The 24,088-nt window shown below is 44.3% G+C and overlaps 1 protein-coding gene across 4 annotated transcripts in view; it reads left to right on the forward strand.

Annotated features, from left to right (window-relative positions):
* The first annotated feature begins 1,401 nt into the window (after window positions 1-1,401).
* Window positions 1,402-24,088, forward strand: part of SEC14L5 (SEC14 like lipid binding 5) — a 38,282-nt gene continuing 15,595 nt past the window's right edge. Inside the window, exons 1-6 of one of the 4 annotated variants that reach the window (XM_052772964.1) lie at window positions 1,495-1,510; window positions 1,965-2,053; window positions 4,979-5,082; window positions 7,019-7,094; window positions 23,031-23,180; window positions 23,315-23,446. In XM_052772964.1, coding sequence (XP_052628924.1) covers window positions 7,032-7,094; window positions 23,031-23,180; window positions 23,315-23,446 — 345 coding nt within the window. In that variant the 5' untranslated portion in view covers window positions 1,495-1,510; window positions 1,965-2,053; window positions 4,979-5,082; window positions 7,019-7,031. Of the gene's footprint in view, window positions 1,511-1,964; window positions 2,054-2,107; window positions 2,231-4,978; window positions 5,083-7,018; window positions 7,095-23,030; window positions 23,181-23,314; window positions 23,447-24,088 lie in introns of those variants that run through there. The other 3 variants (XM_052772965.1, XM_052772967.1, XM_052772968.1) reach the window with 3 other exon arrangements.

The raw sequence follows: 24,088 nt of genomic DNA on the forward strand, positions 1-24,088 counted from the left end.
TAGTATGGGGCTATGTTTTGGATTTGTGCTGGAAACAGTGTTGATAACACAGGGATGATTTCATTACTGCTGAGCAGGGCTCACACAGAGTCAAGGCCTTTTCTGCTTCTCAGCCCACCCCACCAGCGAGTAGGCTGGGGGTGCACAAGAAGTTGGGAGGGGACACAGCTGACCCCAGCTGACCCAAGGGATATTCCAGACCATCTGACATCATGCTCAGCATATAAAGCTGGGGGAAGATGGAAGAGGGGATGTTCGGAGTGATGGCGTTTGTCTTCCCAAGTGACCGTTAGGCGTGATGGAGGCCTGCTTTCCTGGAGATGGCTGAACACCACTGCCGATGGGCAGTCGTGAATGAATTGTTTTGCTTTGCTTGCGTGCGCAGCTTTTGCTTTACCTATTAAACTGTCTTTATCTCAGCCCACGAGTTTTCTCACTTTTACCCTTCAGATTCTCTCCCCCATCCCACTGTGAGGGAGGTGAGTGAGCGGCTGAGGGGTGCTTGGTTGCCGGCTGGGGTTAAACCACAACATTCACGAAACAACGTATAGATTTGCAAAGATGCTGGGAGAAAAAAAGGCTGAGAGGTGAGAATGTACTCCAGCGTCCTCCTTGACACTGCTTAGCTGGATGATCGCCTTTTACCTTGTCGGGAGAATTCATTTCTGGGAACGTTTGCTCAAAGTGTGAGTTTGTAGCTGTATAGTAAGTCACGTAATAAACTGAATCTCCATACAATGCAATGATAAGAGTTTAAGGACTGAGGCGAGTAGGCATCTCAGCAGAGCAGCTCGTGAAGGCCTGATCCACCTCGTGACGAGCGGGGTTGGGTCTTGTTTGGGAGCTGTGGCTCTGCCTCCGCCAGCCCAGACCCTGAGCGGGTTCCTCCTCCTCCTCGAGGGCAGGTGCCAGCCTCAGACACTCAGCCTGCGGGCCGGGATGAGCTCATTGCCACACACTTCCCCCTCTTTTAAGTCAGATAACAGTCTTAAGTTAAAGCCTTCTACAACTGATGAGTTACCGCCGTTTGGCCTGCTGGGCCTGGCCAGCGGCAGCAGCCTAACGCACAGGGAGTGGGAAACAGCAAACCCTGTGGTAAAACCTGTGGTAAAATCCCTTGCGGCGGCCCCGCCACGCTCTGCCAGGCGCTCGCTCCTGCCCAGGCCCCGCCTGCCCAGGCCCGCCGCGGGGACCCGGCCCGCTTTTGCCGAGGCCACCGGGGAACCCCGGCCGCGCCGCAGCTCCGCGCGGCGACATGGCGGCGGGCGGCGCACGTGCGCGTGGGCGGGGCCACCGTCCCGTTCCGCCCCGCCCCACCCCACCCCACCCTCCCTTTCCTCCGTAGCACAATGGACAGCGCTCTGCGGCGCCGCGCGGGGCGGGGCGGGGCCGGCGGCGGGGCGGGGCCGGCGCGCGCGGCGGTTGAAGCAGCGCGTGGAGCCGGCGGCGGCCGCTGGGGTCGCGTCCGCCGCGCTCGGTATGGGCCCGGCCGGGCTCCGCCGCGCCCGCGGTGAGGAGACGTGGGGCGGGGAGGGCAGGAGGGAGGCGGCCGCGCTGGGCCCCCTTTTGCGGGGGTCCCTCGGGGCGGCCGTGGGAGGGAGGGAGGGAGGGAGGGAGGGAGGGGGCTCGAGGCTTTTCCCGGCGCGGGGAGCTGAGGGGCGGCCGCCGTCCCTCGCCGTGTGCCCGGGCCCTTCGTACGGCGGCGGAGCCGGGGGGGGGGCGAGGGGACCGGTGAGTGGGTGGGGGGGGTGCCGGGAGCCGTTATCCGTGCAGGTAAGGGAAGCTGAGAAGGAAATTTTAGTCATAATCCTGTGGGGATTAGGGAGGGAGCGGGTGAGAACCCGAGTGGCGGTGAGCGGCAGGCTCGAGCTGGCAGGCTGGCTGAGCATTGCTTCAGGTTTACTTAAAAAAAACCAAACACCAAAGCCACGGTTTTAAAGTTTTCTGGTTTCTGTCCTACTTAGAGGAAGTTGGATAAACGTTGGATCTCCTCTCGACGAAGGCTGGCGGTGGTTTGCTCCAGAGCGGGCTCACCAGCAGCATGGAGGGAGCAGTGAGTAGGACCCCAGCTCCTTTTGTGTGAGAGCATCAGCCTTACTGCTGGCGTTGCTCCTAAGAGCTTGGCTTTCCATCTGCGGAGCTCTCTCTGGGTGTTAAAGTTTAAAAAAAAAAAACCAAACCACCCAAAAAACTGGCACTGAAGTATTTGTAAACTCAAAGGCTGACCCTGGTAAGTTGCTACTAAATGTATTGATGTATTTGGGTCAGCTTCTATATAAAACCCCACTGGCTTTAGGGCAGGGTTAAACCAAGCATGTGCTGTTCTCTGGGTCACTTGGCTTAACTCCTCCAAGTAGTAAAATCGGCTTGTGGGCAGTAAGAAGGGAGTTGTGCTGATGGCACCTCTTGTCTGATTGGGCTAATGAGTGAGCCTCTGTACAGCATGCCTGTGTTCAGAGAAAATATGACTGCAAACTTTACTTGGGGCAAGCTGAAATGGTTTTGTGCTGGTGCTTTGTTGCAGTCAGGTGACCTGCTGACCGGACCTACTCTTCTTTTACGTGTTAAGCTGAAGCATGTCTCCATTCTTAAATTGAACTTGAGTATTTAACAATTGACTATAGTGTTGATGGATAAAATGGCATAGTATGACTTCCTATGGAGTAGCAAGGTGAGAAATGAGGGGCTTTCCTTCAAGAAAGCTTATCTACTGCTGCAGGTTGGCAAATACCAGGGATTCAGTATGCAGCTGTGTGTAAAAGGTCAGTGGTGGTTCTTTGGTGAGAAAATTAACTTATGAGATGAAAGTGTGGAAGTGTGAGGCATGGAACTTATTTTGATACATACATGGAAGAAACTGCTAGCTTTACAAGGCTTTGAGAGCAGAATGCTGTATGCTGTTGCTTTTTCTTCTTCCCCTCTCAGCCAAAGAGACTGTTCTTATTGTGTTGTAAAGAATGTGTGAGTGTTGTTGTTTGAATGTTTGTGTTGCTTGTCTTTGATTATAATCTGCAGCAGGACTCCAGGCATCTCTGCAAGGTGTACAGAGTGGTGGCCAGGCTCCACAGCAGTGTGCTGGCTTGCAGCCCTCTGTGCTGCTTCATCCCTGCACCGTAGGTGTTTCTCAGGGGTTAAGATGAAGTCTCACCTGAGAAGATGTCTGCTTCTAAAAGATAGTAAAGGCTTATGCTGGTGCTGTTCCACTTTGAGGCTTCCTTCTATCAAGCTACGAAAGACTTGTTCCTGAGTTCTTATGTGAAAGAGCTCTAATAAATATCCTACAGCTTGGTACCATCTTATTATTATGTGTGTAAAGCATCAGCATCTACCTAAGTGAAAGGCATTTCAGGCAGAGGAAATGTCACACACCTTTCTCTCCACCTGACTCTGGAAGTGGGGAGGAAAGACTACAGCCCTACAGTGTCCCCCTTTTTCTAACTGGAAGTATCAACTTAGCTGGGTGCCACAGCTGGCTTTCACATGTTGTCTGGAATTCTGCTATTTTCAGCAGTTCTTTGCCAAAACAAAGCAAAAAAACTGCTCAGTAGTTCTCTTCCAGCTGAAAAGAAGCCACCACAGGTGGGAGAGGTTAATAAAGTCACTTGCTGCTGAGTTTCATCATCCAACAGGCAGCTCTAATGTGGAAAGAGCTGAATGAGTTCATACTAGCCTGGATGAGAAGCAGGGGTTGGGGACTTTGATTCAGGGCTTTATGTATATTTAATATATAAACTCAATTTCTGATTTCCAACCATCTGGCTGTATTCTGTCAAGTAAGCCTCTCCTACAAATAGTAGAATGAAAGTTAAGTATATGGAAAACCCTTCAGGTACATACTGCATGATTCTAAATAATGTGGAAACATGTAGTTAATATCACTGCCTCTCTTCCCTTTGCTGTGTGTGTAGTGATGTGTATTCCTCATGGGACTCCTCACGGTCTCCAAGCTCAGCTAATATGTAGTGGTAGCTTTGCATGCTGTGTACACACCACTTCTTGTTAAGAATTTGCCATTTCTCTGAAATGTTACCCAAGTTACAGCAGGGAAATGCATGTGCCGTCAGGGGTTTATATCCTTCCATTTCATGTCCCCTTCCATGCTCCCCTTCCCCTGGTACAGTGCCAGCTGGTGTATCTCAAGCTTATAATTAACTCTCTGCCTTCTAGGGTTTGGTTCATCTGTGAATTGCTGTATGGGTTGTAGCAAAAAGGGGTACATAGGCCAGCTGGACTCTGCAGGGAGCTGCAGGCTGTTGAGTCTCTGTGCTGTTGGCACTGCTGTCAGTGTGTCATGGGATGCTTTGTGAAATGTGGTAGCTGCCACTGTTTTCTGTGTTCAGGTGTGCTATTGAAACACTTTTAATATCTAATTGGGATGGCTAAAGTGATTATTAGCTAGATATGCTGCTTCAGTGCATTGACAGCTCCAGTCTCTGAATTTTTTACAAACTGCACTGGGCTCGGCCAGCTGAAATTATGCTCTTCCCTGGTGTTACCCAGTGAATGGCTACAGGTCTGCCTCTAGCTGTGGATTGGGGTTTCTAAGTGATCATGCTGCCGTTGAGTGAGTCACTGCTCTTCAGCTGAGCTGTGTTTCCTAATATGTGCTTTTACCCAGATGCAAATACAAAGTAGAGCAGGTAGCCTGGGCTGCTGTAGAGGCTGGAGTGGTATGATGGATGTTTAAGAAGCAGACATATTCTGTAGTTGTGTAGTTTCTCTCTGGTTTTCTTCACAAGGTGGTTGAACATGTCTGTTTATAATTTGAGTGGAATACATGAGATGACTTTAAAAACATGTCTGTCTTTTTGGTTCTAAAGCCCTATGAGGATGCATGTCTTTAGCTAATATGGCCCAGCTGCCCAGTGGTAACACCTGAAAAATCTTACATCATTATCAGTGCTGATCATCCATCTGTATCTTTGTGCACTGAGTAGCTACCTTTCACTGCCTTTTCTGATTTTATTTTTTTTCCCAGGAGTCATAGCTGGAGTCTCTCTTGCTTTGAGAAGCAGAATGATTGTCTCGCAGCTCTGTTTTGAGGAGAGGGCATAGAAGGCCTGCCACTGCACTTTCTTCAAGGTATGAAAGGTTTCTAGGGCATGTGTGAATTATCAGCTGTCTTTCTTTCCCAGCTTCCCATGGATATAATAGTCACTGGCTCTTTTTCTTGATCTTCCCTCAGCTAGAGAAACGGGGTAATAAATCTGTGGCAGTCAGGTGCTGCAGCTGCCAGGGAGCAACAGATCTGTCCAAGAAGCATGGTTAAGCCTGTTGAACTACAGCTTGTGCCATCCTGTTGTTCTGTTGCTGGTGACTTTGTTTCTGGGCTGTGGGTGATGCTAGACTGACTGGTCTGTCCTGAGACTTCTTCCTGTGGAGGTCCCTGACCCCCTCCTACAGAGGTGCAGGAATTCCTGGTTTAGCAGGTGAGGTCAGAACAGGGAGCAAGATCACAGCTAAATACGTTTGATGAGGCTTCTTTTGCTATATTTGCACTTACTCGGAAGGTTCCTGCACAGCCTAGGTATCGCGCTTGCATAATCATATTACAGCGTTGCGTTACAAGGTGCCCCATGCCTCTTGGCTCGAGTATCTGATATGTGATAGCAGCCCGGGCTTCCTGGGTGTTTGCTTGTCCCTGCTCTGCTCACTTCAGTTTGAGTTGGATGCTCTGCTGATGCATTCTCTCTGCATTTACTTGTTCTGCGTGGACTGGCTTTTAGTACCGGTAAGACTTCTAGAGGTCCAGCAAATCCTGAACATTGCTCCTTGGGTAATGTGATCCTCTGCAGAGTAACTGTCCGAATGCGAGACCCTTCTTCTACCCTGTTCCCAGGTACTCAAACTTTTAAAGTCTTTTTCCCCTCTCCCTTGCTTAGATTTTATTGTGTAACGGCATTTTGCAGCAGTCTTTCTGAGGGAGAATCTATTGCTGTCTGCCTTTTAATTCATGTTTTGCCTCCATTTTTGGGCTTAAAATGTCAGGGATAAGTTGTCTTAATGCTCTGACTGTTGAGTTCAGTGCTACACTGCGTCATGTTGCCGAGGGCTGTGTCTGCTTAGCCGTGGAATTTGAGTGGGGTGGAATCAGCACAGTGTCTCAAACCAGCCATCCAGTCTTTTGTGTTTCTGATGTTCACAGATGGTATTAATAGGAGTGATATAAAGGAACCTAAAGGAATTGTAGAAAGCAGCCTAATAACCTTTTTTATAATGGTTTATGTACTTCCTTGAGATGCTGGTTATTTATGCACATTTGAGGGTTAAAACCCCAGCAGGAGAGTCTGAGGGAGGAATCCTGATGAGAACAGTGAGAGGTGGCTAGGAGAAATGAAATGCTGAGAACTGAATTGTTTCCATTGCATGCAGTTATTTCCTCAGTTCAGCTGGAAGCAGTGGGCATCCAGTCAGTGGGATGTGATTGCTAGCTTAGCATCAGGCATGTTCTTTAAGCGTGCTGTTTCCTTTTCCTTTCTTTTAGTGTGTTAAAACAACTGAATGCTACTTTGTGCACAAAAGCTTTTAAAATACCAAGATATGGGAAGCTGTGGAAGCTTTCAGCAAGGGAGATTTTGTGTAATGATTACAAACGTAATGCAGAAAAGGGGGATAGAAGGAAGCATTGCCACTTAAGCTTTGCAAGGCTCCTAAGACAGGCTCCTTCTCCAGAGTACAATTGATTCTGGCTTTACACCTCTGTTTTGTGCTTTAATTATTGTGAGTTTTGCTGGACCTCTAAATTGAATTTACTGCAGTAGTGTTGGGAAGGAGCAAAGGATGCTACTGTGTGCTGGACACAGCACTGGACTGGGACTGCAGAGACCTGTCTTGTTCTGTCTCTGCCACTGACTTGCTAAGCTATGCTGGGCAAGATACTCTACCTACTGTGTCTCCTCCTCTCTATTTTTGAGAAAGAGTTAAGGCTTCTAGTTAGGTCTGTCTGTGAAAATTGCTAGAATGTATTGTGGTGTTTGGTGTAAGGGAACTAAAATTTTCCAATTTCTTTCTATTACAGGTGTGTAATAAAAATGGTGCAGAAATACCAGTCCCCAGTTCGAGTCTACAAATATCCTTTTGAGCTCGTCATGGCAGTGAGTAATACTCAGCATTTTTACTTCTCCAGCTGTTAAGGGCTGCAACCTCAGGCCAGTGGGAGGTGGGGGACTGCAGTTTTGGCTAGCACGTCTTTGTGGCAACCTTATGGGTATGTTGCGGGAACAGAGGTGTACCTCTCATTATCTCTTTGTCTTTTCTTCAGTTTTCCATGAAAAATAGGAATCAACATCTCAGTGTTTTAAGAGAGGCAGTTTAGCCATTAGAAGGGAAAAAACCCAACAAAACCCAACCTTCTGTAATTACTCTTTCACAAGGAAGGAAAAAATTTTGACATTCAGGTAGGCAGGGCTGATTTGCGGCCAGATACTGTCTTTGCCTTATCACCAAATGCCATTCAGTTTAGAATCTCTCTAGATGTGATCCCAATCAGTGTCGTAGGATGTATGTATCTAGAACTTGATTCTAAATCATACCGAGCTTTTTGATTTGGTTAAAAGCTAGAAATCTTCAGAAAAACTTCCATATTGTTCTTCCCTGTTCATTCCCTGACTGAAATGTTGGGACATCTCTCTCCAAATTTTGTTATTTCCACAAGGGGCTTGAGGGCTGTAATTTAAGTTCTTTTGCTGGTGATGCAGATAGCTGATATGACCACAGCAGCTTCCTTAGGTAGAGTTTAAAGACATTTATGATATTCTGGACTTTGTCACAGCTCTTCAAGGTGTGAGTCAAATATCTTTCTGAAAGGTTTACTGTTTGCATTTCAAGGGCAGCACTGAGCATTTGGGCATTTATCCAAAATACTTGCTTATAGACTTTTGCAAGGCTTTGTTTTGTAATCTGTTGGGCATTTCAGTCTACTGTGGGGATCCCCAAGACTTAGTGTTTGCCACTTTTCGTCTGCTGCTTTCTCCATTGTCTGTCTTCCCTGCTGAACATGGACACCAGTTTTCTTCAGTCTATTAGAGATCAAGAATGAAGATGAAAAGCTATAGCCATTGCAGGTAGCTGACATCATTCCCATGAATGGAAGGGAGACCCTGATGTAATACATTGTGTTCCTCTTGACAATGTTGCCTCTTCTAGATTCCTGGGAAATAAGTGCCAAAGAGGTGGGTTTTTTTATCCAAAATGGCCTCCAGTCTTCTATTTCAGTAGTTAAAACTGGGGGAGAGATTCTTTGTTTGGTTCTAAGTGTGAGTAATGGACCCCAAAGGTAGCAGCAGTTCCTCAGCTGAGAGTGGTTGCCGTTCACTTCAATGCTCTCTGATCATCAAAATGAACACTTTTTTTTTTTCACAGTTGTGCTCCATCCCAAATTCCACCCCCCACCCCCCCCAGTCTTATCCAGATTTCCCATGTCTGTTAATAGCTAAGCCAGTAACATGCTGTAGAAGTGCCCCAACCAGTCTGGGGATGATGTCTGTGGTTGTGAAACTTTTCTGGCAATGTTCTTTTGCTCTCTTAGCGCATCCTGTATTAGAATAAGACACCAGTACTTGTTACAAAGATACTGGTAGTCTTTGCTCTATGCATACCTCTCCACGTTCCTGTTGTCTATATTAGCAGGATAAACCTAACACCAGATGCCCGTCGATAGATTGGCTGCTAATATAGGAGGGCTGTCTCTAGACAAATCCTTTGTAAGCTTGTTAGCAGAATGCCTAAAGGCCAGGGTTTGATGGGTTTATTTTTCAAGTGGTTTAGTTTGATTTGCTTTCAGTTTTTCAACATAACAGGACTTAAAATTCCCTTGGATTTCAGGGCTGGTATTGTAAATGTTATCCTTTAGTTGTTCAGCAAACTCAAATTCTCGTTATCTTAGAAAAGTTATTAGTCCTCTTTCTTACAAAGATCAAGTTACTTGTCCAGGGTCACACAAAGGACTATGTAGTGGAATAGGGAGCTGAATATAGACCCCTTAGTCCCACTCTAATGTCATGTGAAAATCATATGTTCATAGCAGGATCTGCTTTATTATGAATACTGGCACTATAAAGTAGTGTTTCAATCTAGTGGCAGTCCATGCAGGCTGAGTTGGATGCAGGCTTTGTTATCGCTTTTATATGTTCAGATGGAGTCTTTCATTTGTGTGGAGGCAGTGCAGATTTCACAGAGCTGTCAGGTGCTAGCTGTCAGTTGCTGGAAGTTTTGCAGGGAGAGTGGGTGTACAGTGAAGCTGTTTTGCTCCTCAGCATGTGGCATTGGTGTTAATCTGCTTCAACATAAATCTGACAGCAGCTTCCTCAGCACTGGGAACCTGATATTCAGCTGCTTTCAACTTTTCCCCTCAAATGCTTTTTGTGAACCTTTGGAGTGTTGAGGTCTCATGCTGTGGTTGACAGTAGGAAAGCAGAGGTCATATGGGTGACCTCAAGACATCTCCTTATTTTATGGGTCTCTATGCACCCTTCAGCTTGATACACTTGTGCTTGATTCCTCATCTGTATAATGGGGAGGGTCACACTTCCTGTGGTCTGTTCAGGCTATGTCATGAGGTAAGCAGTGTTTGTTAGGAAAAGTATTTTTCCCCCAGAACTTCAGATGTTTGGACTGCACTGTAGAAAACAGTGCGTGTGCTTCATTCAGATTTGAGGATCTGAGAAATAGGGTTGTCATAGCCAAATGAGGCAAACAATTCATTGCTTCCTGGCCTTGTTCAAACATACAGTGTTTCCCATGCCTTTTGTTGAGCCCTGCCATCAGGAACACCATTTATCTTCCTTGGACTTGTACAGAGTGCATGTGTGTGCAGCTCATCCTTGAGACAGCACAGGGCTGTGCTTGACAGATGAGCCGGTGCTTTTACTGTTAATACCTTTGTTATTGTGTGTCTCTGGATAATTGTTTATGGATTTACACTCTGCTGCTTACTAATACTTCTGCAGCTTGAGTTCTGGCATTTGCAGGCAGTAGATTTGATGTATCTTCCCAGTCCTTGGAAGGAGGACTACATTCCCCTTCTTGCTCTCTTTGCCAGTCCTGTGCATCTGAGGAAGTAAAAAGGAGTTGGCTTTCCAAGACTTTTTTGGTCATTCAGGAGTTCTGAATCTTTTCTTCTTCTTGTTAGAAGAGTCCTCCCTTCTAAAAAGATTTAAACAAACGACAATCTTTCCACACCTGTCCAAATTCACAGTAGTCATTTTCACCTGCTTTGTTCCTAATCTGCACTTGCATTAAAGGATCAAAAATGTTACGCTCTTCAAATTGTAAGTAGTGCCTGACACCTTTATCCCTTATACCTGAAAAGAACCTTGACATTTGTTATGCTTTGTTATCTTGTCATGTTTTTCCTTTCCATTTTATCTCTTTTTTTTTTTGTGTGTGTGTGTGTGTCTCCTTTTAAATGGAGCTGTTTCCCTCAAATGGGTTGTCCATGCCTCTCTGGTCCTGATCTTGTCTTTTCAATTAGATGAGCAGATTTGAGATTGTATGTCTCCTGATTTTATTTTACAGCCAAGAAAATCCCCAAGTATAAACATACTTTTTGTTTTCTTTGTGTAGTAGTTGTAGTTTTAAAGCTAAAAGGTTTTTTTTAATGAGATGTTATAATGAGGGAAGAATCCAGAAGGAGGGGTAATTCTGCCACATAGCTCATGAGTGATAACTTTGATGTATGGAGATGAGAATTTGATTTGGGTGAGCAAGTCCAAAATGCATAGCTGTACAGGAAACAGAGCTAAGAGAGAGATTGCGTATTTAATATTATTTGTTGCCAATGAATTATTAGGTTAGATGAGGTAGTTCCAGCTGGAGAATTTTAGCTTTGAAAGTAGTAGGGAGTTTTGTTCCCATTAATTTTAGTAGTGCACTCAGCCATTCACACTTGCAATTGATATCTGCCATTTTCACACACTTTATAGTATACACTGAGTTTGCTTAGGATGGTTCCTAAAGCTACAGATCTGAAATAACCCCCCAGAGACTCTTACATGGTCTTCTGTACTTGATGTATAGTTTGAGTTGCTGCAATAGTGGTGTAAATGAGAAACTTCATGACAGCGCTTCTGTCAATTGTTTGGTCCTCTTGCCACATTTACAATGCACTTCATGTTCAGCTGTTATTGCTACTAATAGCAATTTATGGTTTCTGCTGCAAGTGAGGGGTTTTTCTGCATAGCCTGGTGCCAAGGGAATGGTAAAGGATGCAGATCCTGAAAAGGAGAATGTTCTGCTTGTGGGTTTTACACCTTGAACCAAATCAAACCTTTATCACTTTACTGTCTGAGATTCTATCTTTTCTATGAAATGAAACCTCTGCAAAACACAACTAGTAGGTTAAAGACTGAGTTTAGTTAAAAGCTAAAGCGCTATACGTATATGTGAAAATATATATATGTAACTTGACATTTAAGCTTACTGCATACAGGATATCAGCTTTATGTTTGTAGCCTTTGAGAGGTTTACTACAGTTCTCTAAAAATAAGTCATGGTCTTGAAAAGACAGAATATGTCATGGTTTTGGAAGTTTGCGGTAGCATCGGCTCTCTATTGTGTGTACCGGTTGTACTCCATGCTTAAGATGAAACTGTTCTTGAGCCTCACATGTGCATGATGTGAGTCAATGCTGCTTTCTGCTTGACCTCATTTCTTGGTGCTGCCCACGGCATGTGTTGACACATATATGAGCAGCGGAGAGTCCGATGTCTTGAAAATGCACACATGGACAGCAGTGGTGTATGTTTCTCACTGCAGTAGTTGAATGGTAATCTTCAGTCTAGGGTGCTTCTGCTATGTGCAGCGTTAGTTTGGGATGGGGGGTGGTTGTTCTCTGGGTTCATGTGTGGTGTACAGGCATTTCTTATCTTGAGCATCACTCAGACTCTCTAATGGATCTATTAGGTGGCAGCTCGTGATTCCCCCACCTGTGTCTGCAAGTGAAAGCTTGGTCATCTGAGGTCCTGGCCTGCCACTTGTAATTCCAAGCAGCTCTGTGACTCTCTCTTCTAGTTTTAGTGGCAATTCAGTGTTCTCTGCATTTAGTTGATCTGCAGTTCTTTATTTTTCAGGTAAGATAAAGTAGGAAATTAATGGTGTATACTTCTGTTTCTTCTCAGTATGGTTGGAGTGTTGGGGGCGCTAACAAGCTGGGAGGCAAATTTAGTTCAGGCTACAAATGCTGCAGGTTTATTTAGAGTCAGAAATTACTTCACATGGATTAAGCAGCAGAAAGTATTCCTTCTCCATCGTCTTTACTCATACTGTAAACCAGGGTTGTAGCCCATCAAAAGCAAACATCCGTGGTCCCTGTGTGAGATTGCTTCAGCAGGGTCAGGCGTGTGAGAGAGACAGTCTTGATGATAGTCACTGGATTCGGCAGGGGTCCTCACTCTTGCCCCTGAATAATGCATCAGCAGATCAGCCATGGCTATTTGCATGCTCGCAAAGCTGCTTTGCAGCCACTGAAGTTTTTGCTCATTTACAGCAGTTGAGGATCTGGCCCACAGTTACATACAAGAGTCAAACATCCAGTATGACTAAAATCAAAATGCATCACTTCACAATTGTCCCAACATTCTTTTGTGCCAGTGGTGCTGGGAGGCTTGTATATGCAGTCTAATTGAAAGCAGCTCTTTGCTATTTTAGCTGTCAGGTTTAGCTGCAAGAGAAGAAACTGTGAATACTGAAGTTCAGGTCCTGACAGCTAGAATTGTTTCCATACACTTTTTCAAAATTATTTTTATTTGTGCCTTTTCAGTATCAACATGCATTGTGTTAAAGATGTTCGATCTTTAAGTAGCTTTATTTAAAGACTTCTTCCTGTTGCATTTAGCACGTTGAGTGTATAAAGAGACTGCTTAAATCCTGATACATCGTGCATGCTCTCCTCTCTAATTCTGTGGTGTCTTAAAGGATTCAGTATTTCACCGGCTGATGCGGTGATGCTTTTGCAACAGAACCTCTGAGCCCTCTTTTGCTAGGTAGGCACCACAGTGTGACCCAAACAGCTTGCAGTACATATTGGTAACAGACAAAATGGCGGTGGGGGGGGTAAGAGATAAAATGGTGTGTGAAAGCTGTATAATGTACAAGCAGACTGATGTCTAGCAAGGATCATGTTAGTTCTGTGGGTTTGTTTAGAGCGACAAGTTCAATGTGTGTGTTCACAGCCCATCCCGGTCTCAGAAAGGCTGCTGCTGTCTTGCTACATAAGATGTGCAGATTGGCCGTCTAGGTCAACTACAGCGCAATATCTTGCAGTACCTACAGCACAGATGCACCACAGAATACAGTTTTGAGGGTTCCTATATACTTAATTGTAATTACAGCCTGGGATATTCCTATCTGGAGCTCCAAGTTGTTGTCATTATTCTAGTATCATCACAGGCTGGTGATGTAGAAAGAAAAGTAGAATCTTAACTAAAATATTTGATGCCAGTTTATAGCCTCTGTGTTCAAGTGTGACTTCTGGAACCAGAAGAGCACTTGCTGCAGGGGCGGCGGAGTGGTTTCTGGCAGCTGGAATCCCTCTGAAGCAGCAGTGATGGTGCAGCTGATCAGAGGGCTGTGCAGAGTAGTCAGAGAGAGTGGAGTGGAGCTCTAAGTGCAGCATCTGCAGGAGTGCCAGAGAAGAGGTTCCTGCAGTGGCCTGCTACCCACTGCGTCCTTGGATAGCTGCAGATGACATGGGGTAGAGCTTTGCAGTGTGTAGCCTGTATGCTCAGTGCTCGAAAGCTCCTTTGGAGCTGCTGTGACATAGATAATGACACAGTTTTCAGATACTGTCTGAAATGGTATTTCTGGTTGGCAGTACCCTAGAAACTGAGAGAATCAACGTGCAAGGGGGAAAATGCTTCAAAATTGTTATTCTTTGGTGTTCAATCCATGTCACGTATGACATGAAATGTCCCAATAGTAATCTGAGCAGTAGTTAGGAAATGGATACTCCCCTACAAAACAGAATCTACTTTCTCTGGCAGGATTGTTAGGTCTATGGAACTTGCCTCTTTAGTGCAGACAAATTGTCTTTGGATGTGGATGATATGTCTGCAACCATGGTCTGTGCCAGGTATTTTAAAGAAGGCAGCTTCCCTTGTCTCTTCTTTTTGCCATGTTTTGAAGGTAAATTTGTTGTGACTGTCAGAAGCTAATGGGTTAACAATTTATGCACTTACAGAGGATCTAGTGTTGACTGAAGACATGATGCTTCAGTGTGACTTGATGGTTTGAAACCACGTTGTGAAGATACTATAAATATCCCATCATCTTAACTGCTGAGAAGCATTTGGCAACAAAAGTCTGAAAGTAATGATCTCTCTGTCACTTGGGATGATTCTTCACAGCTGTATTCATGTGTTCAGCACCTGTGCCCTGCCAACACCACCTCCTTGTATTAAGCAGGTTGAGAGTGAGCAATAGTCAGGCTGAGCAAAGAGCTGACATTTCTCTTGAGATTATGGTGTGGGACATTTCACCTCAAGCAAGCAGAAAATGTTTGGTGAGTGCTGTTTACCACAACTGCTGGAAGCAGGTGGAAGAACTGCTTATTCAGAGCTCTGGAGAACTGCTGGCAACATCTGCACATCTGGGCACCTTAGTGTGCCTTGTGGGGATCATGCAAGTCTCTTTGATAGCTTTGTATTGCCACTGCTAAGACTCCATTTGCTGGGCAAAAATGGTTTAAGAGCAAATGGTGCTGGCACCATGCATGGATTGGAGAGAAGATTTACAGTAATTCAAAGAGTCTGTACAGGATAGTCTGTATTTTGTTTAATCACCTTCTCCAGCAGCAACATGGAGGCTTATTTCCTTGAAGGATGAGTCGTGTCTCAAGCTTAATCTGATCAGTGCAGTCTACTGCTGGAATGGATGAGCTCTAAAGTAAGCTATAGTTCAATGGCACTGCAGCATAGCACAAGGAGACACAACATAACTGAAGGTATCACCATTATCTTGTATTCCAGTAGTGACTAAAAACCCCTTCTCTCTTCTACTGAATGTGGAGGTGCAGAAGACAAATAATAAGCTCTTCAGCAGGGACTAAAAGAGGTGAGAAAACTTGGAACCATCATCAATTGTTACATCTCAACCAGCATGGATTTTTTTTTTTTAAAACTAAGCACAGTGACCTGCCCAAGTTTGACCCTGAATTATGGCCGATTTGTATAAATTCTCACAGCAGGTTCTGGTGATGACAGATTGCCCTTCCAACTAAGCATTACTTTGTAAGCCAGTCTTTTTTTTGATTTTTGGGGTGATTCACTGAGCAGTGTGTGATGTAACACTTGATTGCTGTGTCTTGCTCTTTAAGGTGTTAGTCACCTGAGATGTCTGCTTCCTTGCCTTCCTATTTCGGTGTATCTGTCTTTCCGCAATGGGCTGTGACAAATGTGTCCAACCAGCTAGCAATGGTTCCTGGATAAGGTGTTGCTTCCATAGCTATTTGTAAAGGCCAATGCATTGTGCTGTTTGTGACTTGAACTGCTCCACACCAAGTTTCTTCTCTCTGGTAAGCGGAGAATGCTATAGCAGAATAGCTTGAATGGGGTATTGTTTCTTCTCAGACAGGAGACCAGGCATGTTGGTAGTTTCCTGAGTTAGCTTTGTGCAGCTGCAGTGCATGTCCTGGTTTTAGTAGGTTTGCTGTGTCACTCAGTTGTGTGTGTATTGTAATAGACAGCTGCTGCTCCCTGAACTGTTTGTTTCACCAAATCTGAAGAAATGAGGCAAATTATTGGCTGTAGTCCAGGGAGAGATAACACTGGCTCAGCATTTGCAGCCTGGATACTGTGGTCCAGTGGACTTCTCACTGGCAAATCTTTTTCTTCTTTCCAGCAAAAGGTTTTTTTCTCAGGCCACAAAGACTTTCTGCTATTCTACAGATGCTCTGCACCTCCTTAAAATGGAGTTTCATTTTCCCTGACTTCAGTGCATTTCTGCACCCAAAATATCCATTTGATTTCTCCCTGCTCTCATTGTTCCACATGTATTTTATTTTGCACTACTATGGCTAGTGAGAAGCAGTATCTGTTCTAGTGATTACAAAGCAAATGGATTATTGTGTCTGGTGTATATGTATGCAGACCCTGTGGTTCCCTTCAGCAGTTAGACCAAGTAGTAGGAGGGACTGCAAGATGAAATTATTATTTTCCTAGAAGGCCATAATCTGCAAACACCTGAATCTGGAGAGAGATATTTATGTATCATTAGAGCTGCTCAAAAGCTGGTCTAAATGTGTGTACTTCCTACTTAAAAGTGATGAGGGGTCTTATCTTGCTTCTCATTATCTCTTTTCAAAGGGATGATGATCTGGACATCTTTAGTTCAAAACTTGATATCATATCTCCTCCTCGTTTCCTGTTCATCTCAACATAGATGTACCTTTTCTTCCTTTATCCTGGCACACTGCACATGGCTGTAACATCACCTTGTGGAATCTTGTTAATACAGATTTAAACTGTGCTTTGATCATGAAAGTTTGAAGTGTTTTAGCTCTTAGAACAAGGATGAAGTCTTATCCTTGTAACATAGTCATATAATATTGACTATAACAGTTTCTGTCTACATCAGGTGCATAACCGTTTAGTTCCTTCATGTGTTCCACACAATATAATTTTCCCCAATAGCTGAGCTTTTACACTCTTGAAGATCCCTCTCAAGATCATCTTGGCATCATACAGGAGTCAGGCCATAGTTTTTCCATTTCTGTGCTCTTGCCCAAATCTGAAACAGCAGATCTCCATGATGCCATCACTAAGGAAGCCCTACCAGTATATTAAAACAAACAAAAAACCAAAACCAAAAACCAGCCAACCAAACCCTAAAGACATGAATGCCATGCAGCCACTACAGAGCACCACTTACCAAGCAGAAGATGAATGTTTTCTTGCCAACTGCTGTTCCTAAATAGCTTGGTACATTTCTGCATGGTTTCATGGACAGCAGCATTTAGCATGCAAGCTCTGTATAGTTACTTTGCTAAAGGATCTGTGTGCGGATGGGGAGAATCCAAACCAGTTTGCCCGTTTACTGTGTATTAGTGGGAAGCTTGAAGAATCAACTCTTGGGTGACTGGTGTAGGGGGAAAGCCAGAACTGCTGCCCTGGGAGTCAGTATGCAGCCCCAAGACTGAGAGGGTAACATTCCCTGTAGGATATTAAGGTATGAAACTAGATCATCTAACAAAAGCTGCCTCTGGTTGGAGCACATTGCAACCACTCAAAACCCAGCAGACACTGGGCTGGAAGAAACTGCCAGGAGCCTCGATGTGTGCAGAAGAGTTTGGTTTTTTGAGGTGTTTTGTTTCATGCAGTAATTCAGTGCTTGGAGGTCCCTATTGTTTTGGATTCCTAAGGCCTCTGTTGTATAATTGATTTCAAGGTCACTTGCTAGAAAAGGATGTTGAAACCCGCAGAGGAGAAACAGGAGTAGCTGTTATAAAAGATCCTGCCCTCTGGCCATGTTCTCTGGATCGTATAGGAAACAGCAGTGATACAGCTATTGTCAGTCTACAGGAGATTAAACTCGGGGGGAGCGGGAACACACTTGCACTGTCAATATGTATAACACCTTGGTACTAGGAAGGTGAAGGACTCGACCTCTGTGCTCTAGAGGGGAGGGGGTTAAGCAGGTGAAGTAGGGGGATTGTAGAGGAGGGTAATTTCCCCTTTTCTCTGTGGTCGTGAGGCTTTAGAATGTCATTTTTTTTGGTTTTGACACTTGTATTCTTGTATAACTTGTTCTTGTTTGGCATTTGTCTGACCCTCAGGGCAATCTATTCTCACAGATGCATTTTTTGTACTGGTTATTGTGTATTTGACCAACAGTTAAGAACACTTTTAAGTGTGGCTTCGTTTTGTTGTTCTCAAAGACTCTCTTCTCACAAGCTGATTTTAATCTGTCACAGTGCTGGTCCCATAAACCGTTTGGCCAGCATAGGTAAAACTACTCAGATGCATCTCCCAGGAAATCGCAGGGCAAAACCTTGGTCAAAGCACTCTTTACTGATTTCATAGTCAGCCATATCACTGTTGATTAATCGTTGCTTGGTGTGATTAATCCTTTGTCAGCTTCTGTGGCACTAAGGGGGCTGGGATGCAGAAGTCACTGTGTAAGCAGTTTGAAATAGCCTTGTCTGTGCTACCGCTAATCTGGGTTCATGCACTAAGGCTGGAGACCACCCCTCCAGCACCCCATGCCGTGGCAGACCCCGTGGCTGCTTGGCCATGTGCATTCAAGCAGCACATTTGCTGAGGCGCTTTGGGATAGCGAGGCAGGTCGTGCCAGTGGTATGTTCACACAAACACGTGCTGCAGCCTTGCACGAATTTCCCTCATCTTCCCTTCAGTGTGAAAGGAAGATCTGACACTGCTTGAGTATCTGTTATAAGTTCCCTGCATGTTTTAACTTTTTTTTTAGCTAGAAATTTTCACTTGTAAATTTTTTCATTTATTTTCTATGTTTTTGAATTTTTTTAATTCCAACAGGCTGTCAGCTGTATCTAAATGGTTTTTGTTTTTTTTTTTACACTTTAGATGTACCCAAAACCAATTGGTTTTATTTCCAGGCAAAATATCTTGGAGAGTTCAAACAGATCCCAAATCCCTCTGTCTTCACCCAGCCCTCTTGTGAAGTTTAATGTGTAATTTCAGTCTGAGGGAGATGACTGCAAAGATTTAAATGACATTTGTATGTTGGTCACATTATGTATACAGTCCACTACAAAACCCCAATATTGTATTGTTTTTTGCAACAATTCTTCTGCAAGAAATCTGGGGAAAAAACAGCTTGATTTAGGGAAGGACACTGGTGGGCCTGAGCCACCATCTCTGGTGAAATGGTGGGTTTGGGTATGAATAGAGCACATTAATCTGAACCTTTAAGAAAATAATTATTGTAAGCTGGGTTGTTGAGATAGTTTTCTTGGTATATCAGGTGTATGCAGTGCTCTGGCTTGCCTAGACAGCTCCTGCAGCTGTGCGACTGGTTGGGGATCTTCTTCAGTGTGATCTGGTGTGAAGTCAATACTAAAGACTGATTATACTAGAAAAGGAGCCCAAGCTGGGATTCAGCGTGACGTGCTGGCTTGCTTGGGCTGGAGGATTTGCAGGAGGTGCGGAAAGTGTTAGCTGGTTCTGCCTGTTGATGTTAATCCTGGTGGGGTTTAAAAGAAGGGAGGGAGTGGCTTCATGGAGCCATTCATTTTTATATACATATATATGTGTGTGTGTGTATATATATATATATTTGATCCTGTTCAAGACTTCAGTCATCAGGGTGTTTGTCTTAAAGCAATGTTGCAGGTATATACTTAAGAGAAAGTAGTGGCACAGTACTGCTGTTATTCCTTCTGGGGAAGGAGGGGCAGAGAAGGAAGAGACAAATCATAGTTCCTATATACTAATCAGTGCAGAGCTACCGCAGCAAGGAGATTAAAGAGCAAATGCAGGCAGATTAGCAGCTGAAGTACTAAAACAAGCTAATATTAAGTATTCTGTGCCTTTCATTTGACTAGGATATTCTGTTGTTCACCTTGCACTCTGCAGAATCATAGAGGAGAAAGTAACAGCTAGTTCTGGCAATGGCTTGAAAAAAATTTAAAATATTTCTCTGTCTTTATAACTTCCTTCAATTTCTCTGTTGGAGCAGAAATGTACTGTTGTGTATAGATACTGATTTTCGTAAGAGGATGCTGGATGCAAAAGATGGGTTGCTATCCTGACAGCTCAGTCTCTTCAGTGTTGAAAGATCAGGCATGTTAACAGTACAACTTTACTGTGACTGCAGCATGGTGCTTCAGCTGTCCTTCATATGATCTCAGGCATCTTCAGCTGCTGTATTTTTAGAGTTGTTGAGCAAAGAAGATTAGCAAAGGACTTAGAATCCCTTTTGCACATTGATATTTTCTCAAATATGGAAATGTTCTACCTATTTAGGTGATGGGTTTGGGGTGTTATCTTAGTTATATCACCAGGGCTGGACATAGACATGTGAGACTCTGCCCTGACCTTTCTTCATTCTCCAGATGTTGTTTAGCTGTCCGAAATAGTGACTGCACTCTGTTAGTAGTTGTCCTGGTCTTGGTTTTGCTAGATTTAATGACAGTTTATCAGGAAGCCTGTCTCCAGCTGGGTCAAGTGCATACTCAGTGGAGAAAGAAACAGCTGTGTGTTGAGATCCAGTGGCTTTATCTTCAAATCAGAGACAGAGGCATCTGGATTCAGTAGTGTGTAGGGCTTCAGATTGACCATTGTGCTCTTTCAGTGGTGAGGAGGCACTTACAGTTCAGTACTCCTGGTGAAGCGGTTGAAGTGAGGCCTTTGGAGAGCATCTGTGCTTTGATCGCTCGCTGTCCTGGTAGAACAGCTCTTGTTTCTCTGCAAAGTCCCTCAAATGTTCGTGGCACAGCTCCACTCCTGAAAGAGTAGAAGATAAGCTGCGATCACCCTGCTTGGGACTTTCTTCTGCTCCAGCTGCTTTGCACCTCTTAAATTTGTGGGAAGTCATGAGTATTTGGGGCAAGAAATCCTTGGCCAGCCCTAATCCTGACAGAGAAATAGATGGTGTTGGCTCAGCCTTTGCTTCCTATGGTTAGTCGTTGCTCATTGAACATGGAGCCCTGGAACGTACCATGTTATCTGCTTGCCCAGAGCTGTGAGCTGAGGCAGTGGAGAGCGTGTCTGAGTTCAGGCAGCAAGGGATATGGTGCCTGTGTAGCTGAGGGCGAGGAGGGCCTGGCAGTCCTTGCAGGAACGGAGGTGTGGGATTTTAGGGGTATTTAGGCGGAATTGTGATTTGCTGTCAAGCCTGTGGACAATCCTAGTACCTTTCTCATGTGATCTTCTGGCACTCAAGGTGTTGTCTAGCCTCTGCGCTAGCTGCTGTTTTCCAAAGTCATGGGATTAACTGGAGCAGCCTTCTTTTGGGATAAGTTTTTCAGGTACACCTACAAGTGTGATAAGGGCATGTGTAAGGAGCGGCATGGAACAAGCAGTTGATAAATAGTTGCTAAATGTTCTGGTATTCCTGTGGCCTACAAAGGTGTTCACAGCTTTCACTGCCTGAACACTGAGACTCTAGTGAATGGGTGGCTTGGAGACACTCTTGCTTGTATGTGCTAGAATAGAAAAGATCAGCGAGGGAGAAGAGGGTAAAGAGACCTCAAGATAGCACAAGATGGTAGGTTGCAATCTGGAGGATTGGGAGAGGGCAGGTGGAGGCAGGAGTAGCAAGCATCAACTTTGAGAAGATTAATGTGCTGGCAACTGCAGATACCAGAGAGCAGGTAATAAGGGATGCACCCATTATGCTCTGTGACCTTTGAGGAAAGTGCAGTATACCAGGAGTGGATAGCTGAAAGCATCCTGTGGCAGTGCCTGACAGCCATCTGTGAATTTCCGTCATAACAAATTAAGCTTAAAACAATGAGTTTGCTTTTGTTGTGTGGAGCCTGGTGGATTGGTGCTGGAAATAGTCACTTGCCATGGGAAGTTTTATATCTATCTAAAATGTTTTAGTTTTTCTTGTGGTCAAGAGAAAAAAGCACAGGTAGAAGCCTCACAGATATGGGGAAAGTTCTCCAAGAAATGTAGCAAAGCAAGCAGAACATTACTCTGACTTGGAGAGGATGATTTAAAGACCTGTGTGCTTTGTTTGTGGCCAGAACTCCAGCTGGTAGTCTGCTTGCGCTTTCCTCCTGATACTAGAGCCATATGATAATCTGAAATAACTTCTATTCCGTTCAGAGGTCTAGGAGCAGGAGATATGGAATGTGTCCTTAAGTGCCTGAGCTATTTTAAGAGCAGGTATTATTCACAGCACCAGGGTATGTGAATATGTACGTAGGCAACCAGCCTTTGAACTGCTGTGGTAACAGAGAATGCAGCCACCCTAAGGGTGCCCATGGTGCTGTGCATGTGCTGACAACTGAGCTGGTCTCGAACATTATCATGTTAATATTTACTTTTGTGGTAGATAAAACTATAAATACTCATGAGAGAATTATGTGCTGGATAAAATGGTTGTGTCTTACAGAAGATGGGAAGATGGCAGCAGTTCATAGAGGTTAGGCTCAGCTGTGGAATGATAGCAAAAAAAACCTTATGACCAAAACGGTGTAGCTCTCAGAGTGCAATGGAAAGAGAGCACAGGTTCTCCTCCTGTCAACAGCTGTAGTTGAATCCTGGGCTTCTTGTGCAGCTTGTGCTAGTTTTGCTTCAATTACATATTTACAACAGCATCGCAACATGCAAGACACTTTCAGAAATCCAAGGAAAACATTCCATCCTGCAAAGATCTTTCAGTATAATGAGAGATGGAGAAGTTAGGGAAAGAGGAGCAATGGTAGGTACCATTTACACAAGTTAACTTTGTTTGCTGCAAGTGCCGTGGAAAGCTGTGTTTTTGCTAAAGCTGGTAAAGAAGCTTTGGATAAAAGGCTTTTCAGAGGGATGTGGGTTAATTAAAACAAAGATTTCAGAACCAGGACAGAATTGTTTTAGAAATGGATAAATCAAGGCAAAGTGAGTAGCCAATAATTGGTGGCCTTACCCCTGATAGTCTAGGGCAACTAGAACTGTTTGACACATCACATTTTAAGGCACAGGAGTATTAAATATTTTTCAATAGCTTCTTCATAAAGGCAATATGTCTGACTTGGATTTTATTATCTCTGGGTCAAGTCTTTAGCTAGCAGAAATCAGCGGAGCTGTGCTTGCTTTTGCTAGCTAAAAATAAGGTTCCTGATGCTCAAGTTATGAGTCCCTTCCTCGTACTCTTTAACAACAGGCTTTTCTTTCTACTTCATGTGTGAAAGAAAGTTATGTTAAGACATGCTTAGCTTGATGACTGACATGAGCAGATGCTGGCTCTGTTCGTAACTACTTTGCTTTAACTTCAACCCCTGCGTTGCCTCCCCTTTTCTCAGAGGTGAAGGGCCTCTGTTTTGTTGGACTTTTATTGTAAGGGAATTAATTCAAAGAGTTAAAGCTGATCTAGCCAGAAGCTGAAACTTGCTTTGTTTTTACTTTCAGGCATATGAGAAGCGCTTTCCTACATGTCCAGAGATCCCAGTCTTCCTGGGGAGTGAAATCCTGCATGAATCCAGGAGTGATGATGGAGCTATACATATCATTGAACGGAGCTGCAAACTGAATGTGGATGCTCCCAGGCTGCTAAAGAAGGCAAGTGAAACCTAGGGGACAAAGAGTCCTGGATTTTGTTGGCTGGCTCAGATAGATAAAGGCTCCTAAAGTTACTCCTTCTCTCTCTCTGTTCTCCCCCCCCCCCCCCCGTTTTGATTCTTCATCCTTCTCAGATTGCAGGGGTAGAGTATGTTTTCTTCATCCAGAAAAACACAGTGAACTGGAAAGAGCGAACCCTCCACATTGAAGCCCACAATGAGACTTTTGCCAACCGTGTTGTTGTCCTTGAGACGTGTAGCTACTCAGTAAGTGCTTTGTTTCTATTTGTCTGTGAAGGAAGTGTTGAAAGTCTTGTGCTAGTATACAGGGCGAAGTTGCTTGAATGAATTTGAACACTGGACCATAGCGTACTATGATTAGATACTCTTGGACTGGAAAGGCTGTTGGGTCTTAGGGTGCAGGATTTTTTCCAGTGCTTTCATAAGGCTTGAGAAACTTTTTTAGGTTGATTGTGATTCTCTGATTGGAGTGTTAGGCCCTAGGGTGAGAGTAGAAAACACAGATGGTGCTCCAGAGCTGCCAGTATTCCCTGAGTTTCTTTTTGGTTGAAATTCAAGTTAATAAAAGCTGCTGGAGCTTGGGCATGTATTTAGATCTGGATATTTAGAAGGAAACCCTTAATATTTATTATGATGAGGGCCAGAGGGAAGTCTGGCAATTACTTTTGCCCACAAATAAGTAAAAGTTTTAGCACCTTGTCATGATCTTCATGCTCTAAATATTTGGAGAAAGGTCTTGAGCCTTATTTGTGGCCTGGGGTGTCTCACTTTGTGGCTGTATCTTCAGCAACAGTGTGCCATTTCATTATAATTGTGCTATTAGGGCTCAGTCACCATTAAATAGCTTCATCTGTCTCTAGAAGCAATCAGATACTGCTTTTTGTTCCC

This window comes from Harpia harpyja, chromosome 21, assembly GCF_026419915.1.
Source record: "Harpia harpyja isolate bHarHar1 chromosome 21, bHarHar1 primary haplotype, whole genome shotgun sequence".
NCBI lineage: Eukaryota > Metazoa > Chordata > Aves > Accipitriformes > Accipitridae > Harpia > Harpia harpyja.